Source organism: Panicum hallii, chromosome 7 (assembly GCF_002211085.1).
Source record: "Panicum hallii strain FIL2 chromosome 7, PHallii_v3.1, whole genome shotgun sequence".
Classification (NCBI taxonomy): domain Eukaryota; kingdom Viridiplantae; phylum Streptophyta; class Magnoliopsida; order Poales; family Poaceae; genus Panicum; species Panicum hallii.
In genome coordinates, this window is record NC_038048.1 from 45,929,128 (window position 1) to 45,951,602 (window position 22,475).

The following is a 22,475-nucleotide window of genomic DNA, read 5'->3' on the forward strand; positions in this document are numbered from 1 at the left end:
TAGAGTAAATACTGACCCAGCTTGAAGGACAATTGCGGCTTTTTGTCTCTTTGAAAAGGGTTGCAAATTGTCAGAGTCTAGTGTACATTAACCAAAAAGCCGGACGACGCTAATTAATAACTGGTCCCACTGGCCACAGCCACATGCTTGATCTGACTTTGTTAATTTGTTTTCCGAACGGCAGCGCTGGTAATGACCGCGAATTGAGGCACAGGCAACTATTTGGATCTAAAGCGCAAAAGAGTAAAAGGGTAAAAATTTTGCTATTTGCCAAAAGTGGCAAAAGTTTTGCCATTAGAGGGTGTTTGGATCCAAATGGCAAAAGTTTTGGCAAAAGCTCATTTAAACCTCTTTTCTCCCTCTCCTATCCCCTTTCCCGGGGGGGAGGCCGAGGCGCGGGGTCGGGCGGCGGGGGCGGAGGCCGAGGCACGGGGTCGGGCGGCGGGGTCGGGATGCGGGATCGGGCGGGTTGCTGTTTCTTTTTGCTATCTGTTTTTGCTGTTTTCTTTTTACCATAGAGTGTTTGGGTCCAAATGGAAAAAAAAGAGCAAATTTTTTGCTATTTGCCCTTTTGCCAAAGGATCCAAACAGGCCCTAAGTCTAGAAGTGTTTTTGTCCTTGCGTAAAGAGATAAAAGGTGCATTAGAAGTATTAAATATATATTAATTGCAAAACCAATTGCATAAATGAAGACTAATTCGTGAGACGAATCAATTAAATTTAATTAGTCCATTAGTCCATAATTTGATAATGTTGGGCTACGGTAAATATATACTAATGATAGATTAATTAGGCTTAAGAGATCCGTCTCGTGAATTAGTCTCCATTTATACAATTAGTTCTATGGTTAGCTCATATTTAATCCCTCTAGTTGACATCCAAATATTTGATATGACCCAAACTATAAAAATTAGTCCATGGATCCAAACTGCTGGCCAGGGTCCTAATTTAACTTAATCCCCACTAGAAAAATTTGGCATGATCAATCACTGGAAACCAACTGCTGGCTAGGGTCCTAATTTAACCTCAGCATTGGCGCAGTTTCAACACCTTCGTCAGGAGGGCGTCCTTGTTTTCAACAATTTAGGTGCCTTGCTAGATTAACAATTAGGCACGTCTTGTCAGCATTTTAGCAGTGGTAATAAACGGGTTAGTTGCGCTTGCAGCGCCATGCCCATGCCGGCCAGATGAGCACGCGACAGCAACGGAGGCATCGATGATATGCCCCCCTCGCTTCGGAAGCACAGCAGCACCGGCACCGGCCGTGTCCCTGTCTGCCTGTGAAATAGTAGAGCCTCTAGCCCAGTAGCCCGTGGTTTAATTTCACTCGAGAAAAATCCAATAATAATTCCTTCTCTTCCTCTGTTGAGTGGCGTCTACAAGTACAGTACAGTAGATCTGACGTAAGCGCTACCATTGCAGAGCAGGCTGGGTCGCATCGTGTACTCCACTTCGGGAAGTAGCAGTAACTGCCTACCGGCCGACAGAACAACCACAACCCGGCAGCACCTTTTCCGGCCATATCTTTTCCTTTTTGTCGGCAGGCATGGCGCGTCGGTGACTCGGTGTCCAGCGGTAGCGACTAGCGAGCGTGGCAGACGCTTGCGCAGGTCGTTACGTTGCGTTACGTTACGTTCCAGGATCATGCGAGTCCGGAATGGAGTAAGATGCATGGAACGAACGAAAAGAGCAGCTCGCTACGTTCCAAATCGTGCGTGGTGCCAAGTTTCATGGGACTCGTGAGCCCAAAGCAAGATGCAGGGAAAGTCATCCTCGTATGCTAGGCTCCCGGTGATTCGGGCTAAAACTTCATGACCACTCAGACCTGATCGTGCGCAATTGGCGACTAAAGAACAGAGTAAAGCCTCGTTTGTTGGACCAAGCTTCTCCGTTTTATTTATTTATTTATTTATTTTTGAAACTATGAGCTGGGGTGAAGGAAAAAGAGAAGCAACCTCTGTTTCTAGCATCTGACGGATTTAGCTGCATCCGAACCATTTGCAACTTGGTAAGATCTGCCGTAGTGGCGTTACTTGAAGCCGTGCCTGTTTATTTTTAATACAAGGACAAAATGAGGTGTAAGGGCATGCTTGTTTATTTCTTTTTGCCCATTGAAGTTGATATTTGGTTTGCTAATATACTTTTGGGTACGTAGTGATATACTCCCTCGTAATTTCCACACTTGCTAATATATATTATATAATCATCGGCAATTTATTTATAATCTAATAATCAACCCTTGGTAAAATATCACCAAAATATATTCGTGTAGGAGTAGAAATTACGAGAGACCGTGCTTACTGCTCAGAGCATGTTTGGAAGAGCTTATCTAGCTTCGACTTCACCCATTTTACGCAAATTAAAATATTATTTTGTGAGCTCATGGTAAAATAAATTAGAAGCTAAATGAAATTAGTTTCTTTTTTTAATTTTAGCGGCTTTGCCTCTACCGGTAAAATTTTATAGGATAACCCTTTTCAACGGGGCCCCTCGGTCACGCTTTCGGTTTACTGCAGTAGACTTTGGCCTTTGGGTGTCTTTTTCATCACAGAGCAAGGAGCCAAGCTGAAACAAAATATCATTTTATTTTGCAGCGGTTGAGAGCTTAAGATACTACAAAAATGAAATCCTTCACGACATTCACATGCGGCGTTTGCTGTACACAAACCCCGCGCCCCCTCCTCCTCTCATCTCCCCCTCGGCTTGGCCCATTTTTATTTCCAGATCCTCCCAAGTCTTCCAAGTCTCTTCCAAGTCCCAACCCCCAAGCGGCGGGGAGAGAGAGAGAGAGAGAGAGAGAGAGGGCTTGCGAGTTGGTTGAGATGGATCTGTTGGAGAGGAACATTAAGAAGGGGGAGGAGGTGGAGGAGGCGCGCAAGGAAGAGGAGAGGAAGGAGGAGGAGAAGACCCAGGAGTCGCAGCAAGACCAAGCCCTCAGCCTCTCGCTCGCTAACGGCAGCGCCAGGTACTAACCTCTCTCCTTCCTAGCCCCGCCCTTCGGAATCGAGCGAGGGCTCTCCGATGAGTCTGCTTCTGCGGACTGATTCGTAGCTGATTGGTCCTTGATTGGTGAAATTTTGCTTCATTTCTCGTTCACCCTTTCCTTCCCCGCCTTCCCCTTTCTCCCCTTTCCTGTTCCTGGTGGTTGATGCAATTTAGCACTTTCCACTCTGGGTTTTCGCGGTATCATCGTGTGGCCGTGTAGCCCTCGCGGATCAAATCAAATCTGGTTGCAGCGGTTCCGGGCGAGGATTTCGAGCCGCCGAGGCGGATTCAGGAACGCGTTGTTCACCCTCTGCTTGCAACCAAAATCCTGCTCTCTCCTTCCCTGCTTCGGCTCTGTCTTGCGGCCCTGTGCTACGCTGCTAATGTGACTAATGTTACCATGGATTTCATGGAAGCAGCGTTGGTAACCTTAGGTGGGGAGAGGTTTCGGTGTAATTTTATGGCAGCATATGTTCTTATCCAGTGCTGGGAAGGCGTTGATGAGCTCTGAAACCTTGTCGTTTCCAACCCTTACCGTTGCTGGCATTAGCTTCGCTTGCGTTTCCATCTTCCTCTTCTAGTGACATTATGGCCAAACACAACTCCTTAGAGCATCTCCAAGAGCCTCTTTAAAATCTATTCTCTAAATCATCATTTAGCGAGTCATTTGAGTAAAAATCGTTTTTTATATCTTTGCACCCTCCAACAGTTCTTCTATATCTTATGCGCAGTCTAGAGAGTCATCCTCGTTCTCCATCTTTGGCTAGCGATAAATCCAGAATAGTGGATGTCTATATTTGGATATCCAGTTGAAGAGGCTATTGGAGGCTATTTTTTTCACCAAAATCTCTATACCTGTAAATTAGGAAGAATATAAAGAGTCTCTTGGAGATGCTTTACGTGGCTGGCATAATGGCAGAAGTTTCCTTATTTCCCTCATGGGCACTCAGTTGAATAAGGTAGATTTTGGCTGCCAAAGAATCCTAAAAGGTTCTTAATCGGTTTTTATGGGAGAGCCGTTTTAGTTCCCTTGACTAGACGAGTTTTTAGTTTTGGCCAAAACGGTTAGCGTTTTTATGTTTAGGCCTTGGGAAGGAACTGTGGCCAAGGGTGCGCAGATCCAAACATACCTTTGTCCCTCATTGGCTGAGTTTCTTGCTGTAGAAAAGAAATTCTTTAGAGCTTTTTGAGAAGTCCTAATCTGAATTGTAGGATCAGGTTAACAATTGATCCATTCCTTCAAGTCACATACATTTTTGTATTTACCAAACCTTGAGTTGAAAAACGGGAAGCAGGCATAGATCTGATAACAGCTGAATTAGCAAGCTGACAGTTTCCCTAATACATCAATTTAGCAAGGATTAGGATGAAAGAAAAAAGGGCGCCCAAGAAGAAAAATACAACTGCATTGTCCCCTCCTCTCAACTGGAGACAGGCCTGCGGTAGGGGACCAAGGATGTAGGTTCTGCAAACCAATTCAACATCGAACTGGTTCTTAAGATTTCCTCTGATATGTCATACTACTTTTCGTTGTTTGCTACAAACATGCTACTGGGATGGTTCTCTTGACGTGGTTAATTGGGATTTTTAACAGTTTGTTAGCCGAGCTATACTTAGTTTACCATATTTGTAGAAAACATGTTATTGTTTTGCTCAACTTCATGAATGGTTCTGCTATTATCACTTTCATTTTGCTCCAGTTAGTTGATATCCACTCGGCTTTGAAGTGCAAGCACTACGCTTTGAATTAACCTGATTCGAGGAAAATGCTTTATGACTGACGAAATGCTTTGTGGTATCTGTACCAGTTAGTCCCCTAAGGATGATTACATAGTCACTGGCCAGATTAGCATGCAAGCTAGTGTGGTTAGACAATCCATTTGATGACCAAGTAGGAACATATTTCTATTGGAGATCTACTTCCATTTTCAAGTCAGTTAGGAAGTCGGATGATGACTTTCTACACACATGCACGTGCACATTCTATCTCATGCCAGTGTGTTGAACTCATTACATGCTTTCATCTGCACGATGAGTAAAGACTGCCGTGTCTCTGCCCGCTTTTTATTCATATATGGAATTATGTGATGCCATTTTATTTGCCTTTGTGTGTTCTTAATTTCCTGCATTTGTTTACCACAAGGTCTGGAATGTTGCCGATGTCGACCCCTTCAGCTAATCCTGCACAGCTTACAATTTTCTATGGTGGATCAGTATGCGTGTATGACTCAGTGCCACCAGAAAAGGTCATCTTATCTTCACCTTTTTACTTATATCTTGTTCTTTATTGGACTAACTGTTAAACTACTTATGCTAATACACTAGTTTGTCATTGACAGGCTCAAGCAATCATGCTTATTGCTGCAGCGGCCGCAGCAGCCACCAAAAGCAGTGCTGCCACTGCTGTTAAGCCTCCAATGATGCCTGCAGCCACTGTTGCCCCAGCAGCAGTCTCTCCTGTGCTCATACGGTCTCCGTCGCTGCAGAGCACTTCTGTAGCAACTGGGCAACCACAGGCTGTTGCTGACCCTAGTTCAATATGCAAGCTTCAGGCTGGTAAGATCACTATATCTTTTGGGGAAATCCAGAAACCTAATACCTTTTCAGTATTGATATTGCGTAACTGATTTTAAACTGCTTTAATCTGTTGAGCAGATCTTCCCATTGCCAGGAGGCACTCTCTTCAGCGCTTCCTCGAGAAACGTCGTGACAGGTTAGCATGATAGCTGTAGCATATATGATGATCTGAAGCTTATTCTTAGGCACCTTCTCTACAGCTTTAACTCTTAACTTTTAAAATGCCATATGTGGTACCACAGCATCCAGCGGTATATTTGCACCTTTTATTTTTCTCTCTCCTCTAGGTAGAGCAAACATTGAAATTCCTTTGGCATTACAACTGTATTTGAAAAATTGCACCTTTTCCAATGAACTGCTTGGATAAAAAATATTGCTAGTTCTTTTTAAACATACCTGCAACATGTCAAAAAATTCTTTACAGCTATAATAACTAGAGAGCATGCTTCCATAATACAATACATAGAAGCTGATGGCCTTGGATCATGCAACTTTCGGAGTTTTGAATATCTGCAAATTGAGTTTAATACTAAATTGATGTTAGCTCTGGATCAGCAGTAGATACAGAAACTTCAATTTTGAACAGTCATGCATTTTACAGCTCTCTCTCTCTCTCTCTCTCTGCTGCCTTGAGGTCTTCTGTTTTAGCCTTTTAGGTGGTATTCATAACTTGGCACATTTAGCTGCTGAATAGAGGATACCAAGCTATAGTAAATATACTTGGGTCCTGTTTTGAAACATGCCTGCTATCTTTTATCTTGAAAACTAAAACCACGTCATTATCATTTATCAGAGCTAAACTAAATGACTGCAGAAGCCTGTTATGTGTAGTTACTTTGCAACACCCCTTCTTCTGTAGTTGTGAATTCAACTGATTAATGATCACATGAAACAGGATTGTGAGCAAGGCTCCATACAGTCCCGCCAAGTCATCTGAGGGCATGGAATCACCTGCGATGGAGGTGACCGCCGAGGGCAAGGTGCAGTAACTTAAAAGATAGGGAGCCATGACGCTCGAAACGGTGAAGGCTGACGTTGTGGAAAGGCAGGGCAGGGATGTGTTGGTGGCTTATGTCGAAGCTCAGAACCGTACTAATAATTGGATCGGAAGCTCTATTTTCGCTGTTCTGTTGTCATTGTGCTAGGTTGTTCTATTCTACCGTGAATTCGTTTACCTGCATACTGAACTGCTATGCTATGGTACGTCGTGGTACATCATGCCGGTCGTATGTCTGACCCTATGTATGTTACAATGATCGTCTAGTAATGAAATACCATCTATATTATCCTCCTATATTTGTGTGAAGTTGGGTTTGCACTTGCATCTTCCCTTTTGCCCTTTAGGGTTCCAGACTTTAGTTATCAGGCTTGTGGTTGCCACGAGACGGCAAGTGGTGCGGCGCCAGGTTCAACTGCGGTGTTGCCTGGAGTTTGCAGATGTGTGGTCGGTGCCTCACGCGACTGAGCTTTCGCGCTGGAGAAGCTCTGAACAACCTACGCATCTTTCACATAGAAATACCATTGATCCAAGCTTCCAAAAATAAAGACATGTCCAATGCAGGTAGATAACCACCAATTCACTCTCAAACAAAAGGGTAAAAAGACAACTAGCTACTTCCAAAATCAACAAAAGATTGATAGATTTCAATATCAAGGCTGAGCAACGGCTTCAAGGTAACCCCGAACAAGCCACATCTTGAGTTATGGATAGAAAGTTTTGCAGATTTTACTCTTCTGTCGAAGAGTGAGGGTATCATTTCCTTATCCCTCATCTTCAGATGGTCATACAATTTTTAGAACTAAAATATATATGTACTAGTTTCACAGTACAAATCACGAATATTGGTAAAGGCCAAAGAATTTAAAGTTCAGCCAAGCGCCAGTAAAAAAACAAATCTTACTGTTTTGTTAAAACAAATCTTACTGGCACCAAGCATTCAACAATTAAATTACTCAAACTTACTAGCCTTTGCTAGGATTACAAATTTTCGCATAAGACGGACCAAGGATAAATGGGACTCATGAAGAGATATACAAGGCACCCACGTAGATTCAGCTGCATAGCTTCACCAGCAGTGCTTTGTCAACCCATTCTGCGCCATACAAGTAACAGGATGCAGGGAATTAGAATTTGGAAATAAAGGGATGGAAGGCAGTCTGAAATAGTAATGATTTTGATTAGTACTTGCTTGCAAGTGACAAAGAAAAACTGTCTCCATTCGCAGACACAACAACAACAACTTGGCCTTTTGTCCCAAGCAAGTTGGGGTAGGCTAGAGATGAAACCTACAGAAAATAAGAATAAGAAAAAAAAAGGGCACAAGACAAAGGCAAAAAATAACAAAAGTCACGGTTCAGGTACGTTAATAGCTAATCTCCAAGCGCTCCTATCCATAGCTAATTCTTTAGCGATATTCCACTCCTTAAGGTCTCTCCTAACCGTCTCGTCCCAAGTTAGTCTAGGTCTACCTCTACCTCTCTTTACATTATCGCCCCGCTTTAAAACTCCACTACGCACCGGCGCCTCGGGAGGCCTCCGTTGTACATGTCTAAACCGTCTCAACCGATGTTGAATCAACTTCTCCTCGATAGGTGCCACCCCGATCCTATCTCGAATCTCTTCGTTCCGGACTCTATCCCTTCTTGTATGCCCGCAGAACCAACGCAGCATATGCATCTCTACTACACTCAGTTGCTGGACATATCGCCTTTTTGTAGGCTAACATTCAGCACCGTATAGCATCGCCGGGCGAATTGCCGTCCTATAGAACTTACCTTATAGAACTTACCTTTTAGCTTCTGTGGCACCTTCTTATCACAAAGGACGCCAAAAGCCTGCCGCCACTTCAACCAACCAGCTAAAATTCTATGCCTAACATCTTCATCAATGTCTCCATCTTTCTGAAGCATTGATCCTAGATACCGAAAAGTATCCTTCTTGGCCACCACTTGACCTTCAAGGCTAACGTCCCCATCCTCATGCCTAGTCTGGATAAAGTCGCACATCATATACTCAGTCTTGGTCCTACTTAGTCTGAACCCCCTCGACTCTAACGTGTGTCTCCACAGCTCCAACTTCATATTAACCCCTGCCCTACTCTCGTCAACTAGCACCACATCATCAGAAAAGAGCATACACCAAGGGATATCACCCTGTATATCCCTTGTGACCTTATCCATCACCAAAGCAAATAGATAAGGGCTCAATGCTGACCCCTGATGTAGTCCTATTTTAATTGGAAAGTCACTGGTATCGCCATCACATGTTTGAACACAAGTCGCCATTACATGTTTGAACACAAGTATCGCATCCTTGTACATATCCTTGATGAGGGTAATTACTTAGTTGGGACTTTGTATTTTTTCAAAGCCCACCATATGACGTCTCTCGGTACTTTATCATACGCCTTCTCTAGGTCAATAAAGACCATGTGTAAGTCCTTCTCCTCTCTATATCTCCCCATCAACTGTCGTACTAAGAAAATCACCTTCATGGTCGACCTCCCAGGCATGAACCCAAACTGGTTTTGGATCACCCTTGTCAATCTTCTTAGGCGATACTCGATAACCCTCTCCCAAAACTTCATCGTATGGCTCATCAGCTTAATCCCCCGATAGTTAGTACAACTTTGAACATCTCCCTTGTTCTTGAAGATTTGTACTAGTATACTTCTCCTCCATTCCTTCAGCATCTTGTTTGACCGGAAAATTAGATTAAAAAAGCTTAGTTAACCATACTACCGCCCTCTCGCCCAGGTATCTCCACACCTCAACAGGGATGCCATCAGGACCCATAGCTTTACCTCCCTTCATCCTCTTCAAAGCCTCCCCGATCTCTGCCTCCTGAATCCTCCTCACAAAGCGTATGTTGGTATCATCAAATGAGTCGTTCAACTCGAAGGTAGGACCCTCATTTTCCCCATTAAACAACTTGTCGAAATATTCTCGCCATCTGTCCTTGATCTCCTCATCCTTCACCAGAAGTCGATCTGTCCCATCTTTGATGCATTTGATTTGGTTTATGTCCCTTGTCTTCCTCTCGCGGGTCCTAGCGATCCTATAAATGTTCTTCTCTCCTTCCTTCGTACCTAGCCATTGATAAAGGTCATCAAAAACCTGACTTTTCGCTACACTTACAGCTCGCTTTGCAGACCTCTTCGCTTTGCAGAAGTCGCTCTGTGTCCATTCGCAGACACGGATGAATAAATCTAAATATGAAAAACTGAAAGTAGGATTGAACGAAGAAAATAATTGGTTAAGCTTGACATGGGCAATGATGATACAAGAGATCAGCAAGAAAACAATTTCAACTTTGCCAACTCCTAGGTTCTCTGATCAACTGTTTTCAACACTATCAAAGGTTCAGTTCAGATTCTTGGAACTTCATGTGGTATTGTTTTGTGTTTCTTGTCCATACCATGTTGCTGACATACGGCCAGACTCATGAACTTTATCGTATTAACACTGAACGTTAATAATTTATCCTTACTTGTTTGCTTTAACAATTTGCAGTATTTGAGTAACCAGTGCTCATACAAACTCCAAACTTGAATGTTTCTAAAAGCATACCATGCAATAGCAAGATAGGTTTCATGACAACACAAACCTAACCAATGCCATCCTCTACCTATGGAGACATAAGTTAAAGATTTTTAACGCTATCAGTTCCAAGAAAGTCAAAATTACGTGGCAGAGACGCTTAGAAAAGTAGGCTAAGGTCCCAAGACCAAAATAACATAAAACTTCTACGAAACTGGAACATATTTTCTTGAGGATAGAACTAACTCATTGATGACATCCTTCAAATAAAACAACAGCTAGAGCAGCCTTAGAAGTACTTGCAAAGTATGATTTACCTACCCCAGATCAGGATGGGCTAAATGGCCAGACCAAACTTTCATGGCAGATAATAGGACAGAACTTGATGCCATGGTCTGGGATGTTCTCAGTGTAGATGGTTTCAATTTCTAACGTCTTGGGGTCATAGTAGCCCAATGACCAACCAGCATTCAGCAAAATACGTCCATCCTTTGGATCAACAGCTATCGGGGTAGTGTTCTCCAACAAGTAATCCGGCAAGAACTTCTCGAGCTCTATATGATACTTCATTAACCAGAAGCCATGATCTTCCGTCATCCATACATCAATTGTGTTCACTCTTCGATCTGAACAAGCCACACAAAGTGCACCGTGAAGCTGGAGGATGGTCATATGCCCACAGTCATGGCTGCATGGTGGACCTTGCAAGATTTCAAATTCCAGTGTCTGGACATCAAATGACACGATTTCACATGTTGCAGAAACTGGCCCAAGATTTGGCTCTACCATCCAGAAGATCTTGCCATTGACAAATGTGGGTGGCACAGCAGCTACTGGTCTAGGAGGAGGGTCTAGTGAACGCCATTGCTCTTGATTCACATATCGCATTTTGCATTGCACCTCATAATATCTTGTTTCCAGGTTCTTCTCTTTGTAGGTAATATGCACCACAACATGCTTGTTAATCTCCGAGTTGTATCCCAACCCAATGCGGCCAGCAAAGAAGGTGCCATCATTATCGTCAAATGATATGTGCTCACAGTACCCTATGGCAGGATTGCATACGAAGTCCCAGAAAGCACAGCTCCCCACATTAAGGCCATGGACAGGCTGGGAACATACAAGATCGGAAATCAAGTGTGGTCCATGTCCATCAGTAAATTTCTCCAGATCCATATACATACCAAAGCGGGGATCCATGATGAACATGATCCGGGGGCTCTTATTCAAGTTTGCATGAATAACATGTGATTGGATAAAGTGATCTGTCATGATCATTGCACGCCACTCCCGGCATACCAAGCTCAACTCCAAAACAGAGCGCACTGGTAACCACTTGAGGATGTCAAACCAAGCTTCAGCTCTTGGTGATGAGGAAATAATCTCTTCAATTGTGCGGCCTACAGGGACAAGACTCTCGTCATACAGACCTAGTACTGGGAGATTATCATCCTCACAACTGCCAATGATAGTGTCATCTGGTGTGAATAAAATCTGTGGGGCACTGCCATCTACGTCTACCGCAAACACCTTGCAAGCACCTGTACCGAACATGATCTTTTGTCCACCATCTGAAAAGTATATGCCTAATGGGGCCATCCAGAGCGAGTCCAGTAGCATGCGCTCAGTTTCCAGCCAAGTTGTTCGATCAATGGAACACAATGTCTCCCACCGGGCTTCATTGTAACCTCTTAGGAAAGATACATGATAGAGATCTTCACTATCTGGTTCTCCATAGCACAAGCATAAGCACCCATCCAGCTCCGTCATCACAGATGCTGCATTCTCGAAACAAGACGGTGGTGGCAACAAACCAAAGGTCTCATCACTGATTCTGAAAGTGACGATGCTACCATCATGGCAGAGGAAGTGCAGATATCCGTTTAAGAAAACAGCTGGCTTATTTTCCACCACCCAGCGCAAGGGAGGCTCTTCAGCTGTTGGCCTCCAGTATGCAGGTCTGTCAAGGACAAACACCTCGCAGTTTGTGGCTATCGCTAAGCCAGTTTCAATCTCAGGGTCGCAGAACAATCGCACTACCTTGAATTCCTTCCTCACTGTGCAGTAACCAAGACCGTAAGATACATCAAAGAACAACGGTGGCGGATGGGGCTGAAACAATTTAGTCCGCTGAGTCGTCTTCATCGGGGCCTCGGTATCTGGGAGAGCCAGTACATCACCTGTGGAAGGGTTGCAGACGAAGTACCCGCAGTAGCCGGCGCCGCGGACGAGGATAAGACCACGGCAAGGCTTAGTTACAGGCACGATTACCCCATCCGAGAAATCGTCGGGCTTGAGCTTCTCGACCGCACCACCGGGACGCCACGAATGGAGATGGCCGTCGTAGCCGGACCCTACCGCTGTGAGGAGCAGTCTGGGGTGGTCCGGCCGGTTGGCGCACCGCAAGTGAAGGTCGACGAAGTAGGCCGTCGAGAGCATGGCGCACCACGCGCGGGAGACGCAGCGGAATCGCCCCACCGACTTGGCTGGCAGCCGGGCGAGGATCTCCGTGATGACCTCCGGGGGCAGCACCGGAGCTTCCTGGTTGCTGTCCGCCGTGGGCACAGGTCGCGCCTCCTCCTCCTCCTCCATCCCGCTCGCGGCTGGCTCGCTAGTCGCCCGCGTTGGCGGAGCAGAGGAAACCGGCGGCGGCGGGACGGCGTTGCGTGGTAGGGTTTGCGGAAGATGGGGGCGGACCGCGGTGGGAGGGACGCAGTGTTTTTCTTTTTCCTTTTTTATTATTACGATGAGCTTTTCTTTTTTGCTATACATATACCGAAGGCTGCGCGCGGGCCTTCATGGGCCGAGCCGCATCGGCCCATTAACTCTCTGTTAGATGTGCGAGCCCCTCACGTTGGGCCTTCCAGCCATCTATGCTCTCTCTTTTTTCTTTTGAAATCTCCTTATTTTTTAAGGACGGACATACCCACAAAATAAAGTACATGAAAATCTGCATCTGTGTCTGGTCAGCTGGCCCAGTTCACCGGAATATTAGATCAGGACCTAGAACTGATTTTCAACATGTTCGTCTTTCACCACTACCAGCTCACAGTCACATGCTTATTGGCTATCTGTCCCACAGCGGCACAGAACATGAACTAAACTTGAGAACGGTAACACTAATAACACTTAAAACATCCACCAAAGAGTGAAAAAGTTCATCAGAAGATTTTAAAACAACGAAGGGTGCCTAAAGTGCACGAAACAGAAAACATGATAAACAATGCCAATGTGTAGTGCAGTGGTGTGATGGGAACGGGTTGTATCAAGCATGGGAGCTACGCAAGATCCCATGGAAGTAGCCTCCGACCATGACCAGGGACACGAGTGACACAACACCGGCTGGGAATATCTTCCCGGACTTCTTGAAGCGAGACCCCATCACTGACAGTAGTGCGGCAGATATACCTAGAACGCAAAATCAAAAAGATATCAGGTGAAAAATCCAGGTTGATAAAACTGCCAAGCAAAGGAAAGGACCAAATGACCAGAAAAAAGTTTGTGTACCTAAACCGATTGATGATGCAAAGACAGGCCTCACTGGGAGTTGAGTGTGGACGAAGTACAGGACGAGGGCTGATATGCCTCCTGCAGCCAAGGATTTCTGGCTTCCACTCTTCATATATCCCATCACACCACCAGCTACAAAAATTAAAGGCAGAACAATCAGCTCCCATATTTTTTTGCACTTTGGCAGGAACAGTCAGCATAGAAAACATTTGCATCTCAGGATATATCCACGCATAATGCAGTAAATATGTGCATCTGAAACAGGTAAGTAAACATTGCACGACTTGATTGGCGGAGCTGAGGTTATGCCAGGAACCCATTACATTCCGCTAACTTCAACAAGGACAGTAAACATGGGAAAAGGAACCCCAGGTATCGGAGGCACCAAAAAGAAAGACCACCGGCTGCTAATTAAAGAACTAAAACACTTCTTTGTACCATTAAGTCAATTCATATTAGGAGCAATATCATAACAGTGTTATTTTCCTTAGGCGTTAATGGGATTAGATAATATAAGCAAAAGGAGCATTCTGTGGCACACAGAGATGTAATGCACTTCTATGTTTGCCAAAACATCTCAATGTCATCTTCATTCTGATTTATCCTATTTCCAAGTCAACTTTGACCAATGCCATCAAACTGATCCTTAGAAATGTCATGGGCGACAATCATATGTACAGTATGAAGCCAAGAAACTCCATCTAATGAGGGCAACAGTGGCTATAGTGCAGTAAGCAGAACAGTGCATGAAATAAGAGCGGTGAGTAATTACCACTTCTAAAGAATTCAATTACTATCATTTGTAGATATCACCACACTGGCACACAAAGATAGATAATTCTGACTTATCACGATCCCAAGGAGAACAATGAGAGCAGAAAGTGAAACAAAACAATTAAACAAGTTATACGAGTCAAATGGGGATTGATAATAAGGGCACTGGTTCGTGTTGTGCCTCTAAAAAAACATGCAGACATTGCAGGATTTGATTGGCGGAGCTGTGGTTATTTATGCCTGGAATCTCTTTCTGCTAACTTCAATAGACATGATAAGGAACACCCAGTATCAAAGGCACCATACAGAAAGACCACCGGCAGCTATATCATTGAAATAACCACTTTGTTGTATAATTAAGTCAACCATTTCTAGCTTGTTTGGATGCTCATGATATCCTTCACACTAGGAGCAACAGTACAGTATTATCATTTCGCTTAAGCTGTTAATGGAGTTAGATAACAAGCAAGCAAAGCATTCTATTTTCTGTACACAGAGCGGTAAGTTATTTCTATATTTGCCAAAACATACCAATATCATCTTTATTCTGGTTCGTCCTACCTAAATTGCAACCAATGCCAATGCCATTACACTAATCCTATGTGACTCTCAGGGGCAATAGCATTTAATTGTGCACATGTGTTGTCTCCATCTAATGAGGCAACAACGTTGCAGTATGCAGAATATGGAGTGCATGTAATAAGATTGGTGAATACACCACTTTCTAAGGAATTCAGGTACTATTTTTCGTTGATACGCAACAGCAAGGTAGATAGTTCTGACTCATTACCATCACATAGACAACGTTGATAGCTGAAAAGTGAAAACAACTAAACAATTGATACTTGATAGTAGTCGAATGTTGGAACATAAAAAGAGCGCTGGAGCACAAACGCAGGACACTCCAGGATCGACCAGCCCTTCCCCTCAAATCAACCTTCAGTATGATGACTTCTTAGCTAGGAATAGTTTTCGGACCAGGTTGGCTCGTAGTGATTTGTCACTGATCCCAATTCGTAATTGGAAAACATATGCTTCACACCCAATCAAGGCATCTGCAAATTGCAACGGATCACTCTGGGGTAAAAGCATTTACCTCCGACGAGCGCGGCGTAGGCGAGAGTGAGCTTCTGCGACATGGATAGCCCCTGCCCCATCTTCTCTTCCTCCCCCTCCCCTTCCCCTTCCGGAACTCCTTCCCTCGGGTCGCTGTCGCCGCCGCCGCCGCCGCTCCCTCCTGCACCGTCGCCGCCCTCCGATCCGCCGCCGCCGAGCTCGGGTTCCTTGGTCGCGACTGCCGCGGTGAGGCGCGAACGTAGGGAGAGGGAGACGGAGGCGGGCGACGGGCGGCGCGGGAGCAGCAGCAGCGAGGACTGGGAGCCGGAGATCGGGGGCGGGGCGAGGGCGAGATGCGCGAGTGGGGTCGTGGCGAGCGCGAGGGCCATGGCTGACTCCATGTCTTCACTGTGGGCGGTGGTGCTTGCGATGGGGATTTTTCTAGGTGGTAGCTGCTGTTACACTGCAAGTGGGGCCAGTCCAGGAAAAAATGAGCGTGCTATCTTGAGCGGGCCCGGCCCATTAGTGGTTGGCGATGGCCTGGTTGGAGCTCTCGCGGGCCTAGCCCAAGTTCGTTGGCGTAGCGGAGCGCGTGAGATGCTGGCATGCTGCGAGGGTTTAGTACCACATCGCTTAGCCGTGCGCGGTGCGAACCGCGGGAGAGGAATATAAGGAGGGCCAGGGCTACCTTGCTGAAGCACGCAGCTGCGCGGTGGGCACAGAGCGAACTATTCTTTCGCCTTTTACTAAAGAATACCGTGTGCGCGCCGCAAATAGCAGCATACGCCTATTTTTGGAGGGGATTCTCCTTCTAGGAGGAACCCCACAATTCAAAACAAATAATTTTTAAGCAAATCATTTTCGATTTCTGTTGTAACCTGGAACGGGCGTTTTAACTCTTCAAACTTGTTTCACATCTACTCTGACCTTAAGTTTGCTCGATTCTGATGTTTTTGCTCAATTCTGCTGTTTATCAGACAGGAAGAAGCGACGCCTGAGGGTGATTAGGCGAGAATTACCGTCGGCAGCCTACTCTATATTTGTAAGGAGGCAACTATCGGGAGAGGGGTCTCCTGTTAGCATTAATCAGAGAGCTATAGGGGTCTCCTGTTAGCATTAATGCATTAATCAGAGAGCTTGTAGTGTTATTTTTTCTCACAGTAATGTTATTTCTTTTTCTCACGGTACTGTTATTTTTTCTTATGGTACAATTACTTTCTGCTTTCTCCAGTATATTTAAGAAAGTATTTTCTGCAGTATATTTAAGAAAGTAACAAAATCGTGGTGTTACTTTTCCTCGCAGTATATCCGTAGGTTGCTTTGTTACTTTTTCTCACAGTACAATAGATAGATTGTTGTGTTACTTTTTTCCGCAGTACAGTTACTTTCATCTATAGACTTAAGAAAATAACAAAAGAGCTCTCGAGATACTCTTAAATGGAGAGGCCTCTCCGATTAGTTTTTGGTATTTGTAATTGTCCATAATGATGTTATGGCTTCACTATTTGTGGTATAATCAGACTGGTTGACTGAAGACATACAGCCAGACCACGCTTTTAAGAGAAAAGGGTTATGGTCACTCTCTGTTGCATAATGATGTTATTGAGTTAAAGTGCAGCTAACCGGGCTACCGAGTAGGAGTAGAATTTTTGTCCCCAAGAAACCATCAATCAATCATCCGCTCTGAAAGTTTTCAGAAAGCACACTTTGATTTACACCATTTCTAGTACTTGCCACGTCATCGACATTCTGATTCACAAACTGCTATGACTTTCCTCTTCAAAAACGAACTACTAGACTTTCACAAAGACTAGCTAGTACTAGAATCTAATATATAACCCAAGTCTATTTTATTCGCTGGCAACGGGCTACCATTCTTCACCGTACTTTTACCTCCTGGACGCGCGTGCCGACCAAAGAGTCTAAACGGGATGAGAAAATTTCACAGACCACACTGATACTGCGTGCCCCAAAAATGGCAGTAGGAGTCGTCTCCGAGGCTTCCGAGAAAATAATACCAAGACCCTACCACGCAAAGACGACGTGCTCGCTACCCTCCCCCACCTCCTCCCCAAGCCCAAGTCGCCTGCCCGGTTAGCAAGGAAGCAGGCAGGCAGCCAGGAAACTAGCAGGGATATTTGGTGGCGCGGGCGGTGTGAGCCAGCAGCGAGCAGCCAGCGACAGCAGCCGACCCGGCGCCGGCAGCGAGGGGGCCAGCGAGCCACCTGCCCTCCATCTGGAACCCCGCGCGGGTCTTCGCCGGCCGCGGCCGGTGCGACGACGAGTCGGCACGCGCCGTTTCCCGCCCGCCCCCGGCCTCCCACCATCCTGCGGGCCTCGCGCGGGGGATGATGATTCCTAGGGAACCTCTGCGGCCGGAGCCCCCGTCCGACTCCTGATCCCGAACCCCCCGCCGATCGTAGCGGCGTCTCCGCTGCAGTGTCCAGGTTAGTTGGTGCGCTCGGATTTGGGGCGGTTGCTAAATTTTTTGGATTTGGTAGATGCGCGGTTAGTCGCTGCGTGGGTAGGCTTGGTTTGGATCTGGGAGGCCGATTTAGCTGCATACCTTAATCAGTGAGTAGCTTAAAAGCAGCCAGACTTAAATAGCAAGTAGTAGATTTGAGAAGCAGCATACTTACTCGTCTCACATGAATGAAATCAAATTTAGTCCGTCTCGGTTTTCCGGAAAAACAATTAGTCTCGTTGGAGCAATTGTCCTTCTTTCGATGTGTATTCGCTCACTGGTACTACTATTTTCCACCCTGTGGTCGTAGACTAGAAGATGGAGACTCCTCAAATCGAGATGGGTGGTTTCAAGGTCAACAGCCCGCAAGTGCCCAACGGTGGGCTACGGCCGACCATGGGTGGGTCCTGGAACTCGCGGGGGACAATCGAGAGGACGCTCAGGAGCATCAAGATCGTCATTTTCACCTCCAAGCTCAACTTGCTGATGCCATTCGGGCCTGCGTCCATCATTCTCCACTTCACTTCTAGGAGGCATGTAAGTGTTAGTCATGAAAAAACCAACTCTACTGCAGTTCTGTCCGGTTTGTCTATGGATGGTTTGGATAGATGTAGGGTTGTTTGGATAGATGTAGGGTAGTATGGTGTTACTGTCCAACATCTATTTGTTCAGTGACAATGAATATCAACTTTCAAACAACATGTATAAAAGAAGAATTAAGAGTAATCAGTCTTTGCACACTAGTTTTGCTCTTGAACAACATGGTTAGTTCAGTAGTTCTGGTCATGCATGCTACTGCTACATGTTTATCACTAGGAGTCTAGGAGGTCTTCGTCAGGTGGGTTCAACATGTGTTATTGGTGATCCTGTTATGTTCGATTAATTCTGATGTGCTTCCTATGCCATCAAAATTGCAGGGATTGATTTTCCTTTTCAGCATGCTAGGAATAACACCATTAGCAGAGCGTTTGGGATATGCAACTGAGTAAGTTGCTAAACTGTCTTCTTACTTTTTCTTGCTCTTATAGAGTTTTGATGGCAATGGTTATTGTACAGGCAGCTTGCAGTATACACTGGTCCAACAGGTATGACTGTTTCTATTTATGTCTAATAGTCAATTTTGAAATCGGAGTCCTCAAATAACAACCCATTTTATCTTTCCTGAACTGCAGTTGGTGGCCTTCTGAATGCTACATTTGGAAATGCAACTGAAATGATCATCGCAATATATGCTTTGAAAAATGGAATGATTCGAGTAGTGCAGCAGTCGCTATTGGGTTCCATATTATCAAATATGCTGTTAGTTTTGGGATGTGCTTTCTTTGCTGGTGGTATAATTCATCGTAATAAAGACCAAGTCTTCAGTAAGGTGATGTTTGTGTGACTGTTTTTGTGTCCTTCGACAGATATGCTATGATAGAGGGATTAATATTCTATCACTGCAGGCAACTGCAGTTGTCAACTCAGGTTTACTGTTGATGGCTGTTATGGGATTGATGTTTCCCGCTGTCCTTCACTTCACACATTCAGAAGTGCGCCAAGGAGCGTCTGAGGTTGCTCTTTCAAGGTTCAGTAGTTGCATTATGCTCGTGGCATATGCGAGCTATCTCTATTTCCAACTGAGTGGTCGGAGCAACATTTACAGTCCAATTGGCAGTGTAAGTCCATTGTCTCATCTTATCTCTTCCTTGCTGATATGATGCTATAATTTCTATTTTGCGTATGACTATTTTAGTCTATGTTAGTTGAGCTAATCCACACTGTGTGGGTTTGGTCCTAAAGCCAATCCGAATCTCTATATGATAAAAAGCTGCTTGTAACATTGGATTGCATACTATATAAAGTTACAATCCATGCTTGGTCATTTGCTGATATTTTCACCATATTCTTATATATTGTAGGAAGAGGTGCATAATGAGGATGCAACGGAAGAGGAGGAAGAAGCTGAGATTGGCATGTGGGAGGCCGTTACCTGGCTTGCAGTGCTAACACTGTGGGTGTCAGTCCTTTCTGAATACCTAGTTAACACTATTGAGGTATTCTTCATATTTTACTAAGGGTGTGCATGTAGGTTAGGATATATCTAGTTACTTCTACTCTTACCATGATGTGCATAGTTAGTCTTACAGGTCATCTTTATACCTGAGCAAGGATCTAACTGGCCACTGTTTTGATCTATTGCTGTCAGGGAGCATCTGATTCATTGAACCTACCAGTCGCTTTTATCAGTGTTATTTTGCTCCCTATTGTGGGCAATGCAGCTGAACATGCTAGTGCAATAATGTTCGCCATGAAAGATAAACTTGTAAGTGTTCACTCGTGCTTAGCTTTCATGCTTCTGTTGCTTCTTAGCTGGTCAGTTGTCATGCATGCGATTGTCTCTCCTGCAGGACATAACACTAGGTGTTGCAATTGGCTCATCAACACAGATATCAATGTTTGTGGTACTTCTTTTGACTTTTGGCTTTGTCATCTGAATTATGTTCTTTTCATCCACATTCTCGTTCTGTTAAATATACACCTTTTCAAATGTTGGGCTGCTCCTTGTTAGATTTCTGTTCTTAGCTTTCTACTTATTCATCATACTGTTTTTTTCCTTGTTTCTGATGTTTGACATCTGTTCTCCAATACAGATTCCATTTTGTGTTGTTATTGGTTGGATGATGGGGCAAAAGATGGACTTGAATTTTCAACTTTTTGAGACAGCAACTCTCTTCATAACAGTACTTGTGGTGGCATTTATGCTACAGGTAGGTTCTTAAAGTGGACACTAAGAAACACTTCTGTAAATACCCGCTGAAATGGAAGTTGGTGAAATTTGTTTCTTCTATCATATGGATTGCGAGCAATGTGTCCAATTTGCCCTTTGGGCAGTGGTAACATACCCATCTTGGTAATGCTTCATCATTCATCTAGAGTGGAACTGGTTTGAAGTGTTACCGCACTAGGTTAATATTAATAATTAAATGGCTGTTATTAGCTGCATTGCTTTATTGGCTGTGTTGTAACTTAGAACATATAATTACTCTGAATGGTTTCAACAAAAAACTGATCCTACATGTACTATGCAAATAAACCTTTTACGTTAACTGTGATCACTGTAAATGCTGGTGAAGCTAAGCTGCTTTTCCAACTTTCTTAGTTTTACATATGGCTGTTAGCAAGTATCTTCTTATTTACAAGTCACCTTTTTCACTCAGTTCCCCAATTATAATGGTCTCTTTCCTTGAATAGTGATGTGCTTGGCTAGCTGCCTTGTTTCATTTTCACTGAGATCTGTCTCCAAACTTGAGTTACATTTGATATCTGACCCTTTGCAATGTGTTTGTTTCATCACAGGATGGCACTGCAAACTACTTGAAAGGACTTATGCTGATCCTATGTTATCTGATAGTTGCTGCCAGTTTCTTTGTTCATGTTGATCCGCAATCGAGTGAGTAGCATTTTCATAGTTAGTCATGCTTTTCGCTACTTTCCCTATTCCAGCTAGTTTAGTTATTTTACAAGGAACTAATAAACTGTGCATGAAAGGAGCGAGTTTATTTATGCTACTTTTATATCCTCGCTCCCTCCCTCCCTCCCTCTGCGCATATGTTGGCTGTTGTCTCCTGTATTGCTCTTTCTTGCCTGCTTGTTCTTTTTATGCGCTAGAATTAAAAAAAAAGGAACCAGTGGCACTATAGACTAACTGGAGCTGATTTTCTTTTATACGGTTTGAGACTGCCTGAATCATAAATATGAGCATACAATTCTTTTTCAGGTGATGGCTGAGGTCACAGATGCTGTAAGTAATGTCCAAATACCTTCGAGGACTTGATAATCCTATTCTGTTGAGGTGCACCACCATAGCAATGTTCAGCCTGCCTGAAGCAGCATTTTGGCACTGGAACATCACCCATGGACGGTTCCTTCATGAACTGCTGAAGGAATTCTTGGATTTATGTGGATACTGAGGGGTACTAGTGGTAGTCCCAATGTATACAAAAACAAGAAATGTCAGCCTGTTATATTCAATTAATTGAGTGAATGTGGCCCTTTTTTCCTGTATTCCTCGGGTTTATTTATTGGGTTGCACAATGTATATTTGGGTATGATTGATGCTGGCAGAAGTTTTCTTCCCCTCTTTTTGGTTTGTTTATGATGTCTTCATAATCATGGTTGCTTCTGCATCCAAGCTGGTCTTCCCTAGTGCCCATGTGTACATCTGATGGCAAATAAGTCCGTATAGCTCGTTATATTCCCTCAACAAGTCAAGATGGTTGCCGGTTTCCTTTGGTATGACGTGGGAGAAAGAGTCAATCTGACGATACCTTCATTATAAGCGAACATGTGTCTGGACTGTGTGATGTCGACTCTCGTATCCAGTTTCTTTGCCCAATTAGCCACATCTTTTTTGTTTTTAAAAACTATTAGCCCCATCTTTTAGTTTCCTCTCACTGCTTTGTGGTTTGCCAATGCTCAAAGTTGTGAATCGGACCAAAAAAATCAACAAAATTTATGGATCCGTTGAATATGCACAGGTGGATGCGTGGGTGAAAATTAAAACTACCTACATAAACCAAATGTCAAC

At 44.3% G+C, this 22,475-nt stretch overlaps 4 protein-coding genes and 1 non-coding gene across 11 annotated transcripts; 3 read left to right on the forward strand and 2 right to left on the reverse strand.

The window, feature by feature from the left end:
* Positions 1-2,706: 2,706 nt before the first annotated feature.
* On the forward strand, positions 2,707-6,856 carry LOC112900352 (protein TIFY 3-like). The gene is made up of 5 exons (XM_025969178.1): positions 2,707-2,965; positions 5,129-5,231; positions 5,325-5,541; positions 5,641-5,698; positions 6,458-6,856. The coding sequence occupies exons 1-5, from the start codon at positions 2,823-2,825 to the stop codon at positions 6,549-6,551; spliced, it is 615 nt and encodes a 204-aa protein (XP_025824963.1). The 5' UTR covers positions 2,707-2,822; the 3' UTR covers positions 6,552-6,856.
* Positions 6,857-7,270: 414 nt separating this feature from the next.
* Positions 7,271-12,837, reverse strand: LOC112899532 (F-box protein At3g49450-like). 6 transcript variants are annotated; one of them, XM_025968037.1, is made up of 3 exons: positions 12,282-12,837; positions 7,752-7,848; positions 7,271-7,655 (listed from the first exon to the last, which is right to left on the reverse strand). In XM_025968037.1, the coding sequence occupies exons 1-3, from the start codon at positions 12,691-12,693 to the stop codon at positions 7,646-7,648; spliced, it is 519 nt and encodes a 172-aa protein (XP_025823822.1). In that variant the 5' UTR covers positions 12,694-12,837; the 3' UTR covers positions 7,271-7,645. The 6 variants fall into 6 exon arrangements, with proteins under 6 accessions (XP_025823822.1, XP_025823821.1, XP_025823823.1 ...); XM_025968036.1 differs by having other exon boundaries at positions 7,748-7,848; XM_025968038.1 differs by lacking the exon at positions 7,752-7,848.
* A 227-nt stretch (positions 12,838-13,064) lies between these two features.
* On the reverse strand, positions 13,065-15,871 carry LOC112899534 (protein FATTY ACID EXPORT 2, chloroplastic-like). The gene is made up of 3 exons (XM_025968039.1): positions 15,482-15,871; positions 13,609-13,743; positions 13,065-13,509 (listed from the first exon to the last, which is right to left on the reverse strand). The coding sequence occupies exons 1-3, from the start codon at positions 15,840-15,842 to the stop codon at positions 13,367-13,369; spliced, it is 639 nt and encodes a 212-aa protein (XP_025823824.1). The 5' UTR covers positions 15,843-15,871; the 3' UTR covers positions 13,065-13,366.
* Positions 15,872-16,144: 273 nt separating this feature from the next.
* Positions 16,145-16,263, forward strand: LOC112901789. The gene has a single exon (XR_003230368.1). It is a non-coding gene; the product is annotated as a U5 spliceosomal RNA (small nuclear RNA).
* Positions 16,264-17,448: 1,185 nt separating this feature from the next.
* LOC112901070 (vacuolar cation/proton exchanger 3) lies at positions 17,449-22,028 on the forward strand. Of its 2 annotated transcripts, none has more exons than XM_025969900.1 (12): positions 17,449-17,888; positions 18,221-18,442; positions 18,823-18,890; positions 18,962-18,990; positions 19,078-19,274; positions 19,351-19,563; positions 19,807-19,941; positions 20,094-20,210; positions 20,296-20,349; positions 20,539-20,655; positions 21,245-21,338; positions 21,666-22,028. In XM_025969900.1, exons 2-12 carry the CDS (start codon positions 18,224-18,226, stop codon positions 21,674-21,676), a joined length of 1,254 nt encoding a protein of 417 aa, XP_025825685.1. In that variant the 5' UTR covers positions 17,449-17,888; positions 18,221-18,223; the 3' UTR covers positions 21,677-22,028. The 2 variants fall into 2 exon arrangements, with proteins under 2 accessions (XP_025825685.1, XP_025825684.1); XM_025969899.1 differs by having other exon boundaries at positions 17,452-17,888; positions 18,216-18,442.
* The last annotated feature ends 447 nt before the right edge of the window (positions 22,029-22,475 follow it).

What these genes read in the sequence shown, in the direction of transcription:
- LOC112901070 (XM_025969900.1), top strand. Translation starts at nt 18,224, where the DNA reads ATGGAGACTCCTCAAATCGAGATGGGTGGTTTCAAGGTCAACAGCCCG. An exon ending in TTTACAGTCCAATTGGCAGT is followed by an intron (nt 19,564 to 19,806) that starts GTAAGTCCATTG and finishes TATATATTGTAG; the next exon opens with GAAGAGGTGCATAATGAGGA. An exon ending in CACAGATATCAATGTTTGTG is followed by an intron (nt 20,350 to 20,538) that starts GTACTTCTTTTG and finishes TCTCCAATACAG; the next exon opens with ATTCCATTTTGTGTTGTTAT.
- LOC112899534 (XM_025968039.1), bottom strand. Translation starts at nt 15,842, where the DNA reads ATGGAGTCAGCCATGGCCCTCGCGCTCGCCACGACCCCACTCGCGCAT. An exon ending in CTACGCCGCGCTCGTCGGAG is followed by an intron (nt 13,744 to 15,481) that starts GTAAATGCTTTT and finishes TAATTTTTGTAG; the next exon opens with CTGGTGGTGTGATGGGATAT. An exon ending in TGCATCATCAATCGGTTTAG is followed by an intron (nt 13,510 to 13,608) that starts GTACACAAACTT and finishes TTTGCGTTCTAG; the next exon opens with GTATATCTGCCGCACTACTG.
- LOC112900352 (XM_025969178.1), top strand. Translation starts at nt 2,823, where the DNA reads ATGGATCTGTTGGAGAGGAACATTAAGAAGGGGGAGGAGGTGGAGGAG. An exon ending in AATATGCAAGCTTCAGGCTG is followed by an intron (nt 5,542 to 5,640) that starts GTAAGATCACTA and finishes TCTGTTGAGCAG; the next exon opens with ATCTTCCCATTGCCAGGAGG. An exon ending in CTCGAGAAACGTCGTGACAG is followed by an intron (nt 5,699 to 6,457) that starts GTTAGCATGATA and finishes CACATGAAACAG; the next exon opens with GATTGTGAGCAAGGCTCCAT.
- LOC112899532 (XM_025968033.1), bottom strand. Translation starts at nt 12,693, where the DNA reads ATGGAGGAGGAGGAGGAGGCGCGACCTGTGCCCACGGCGGACAGCAAC.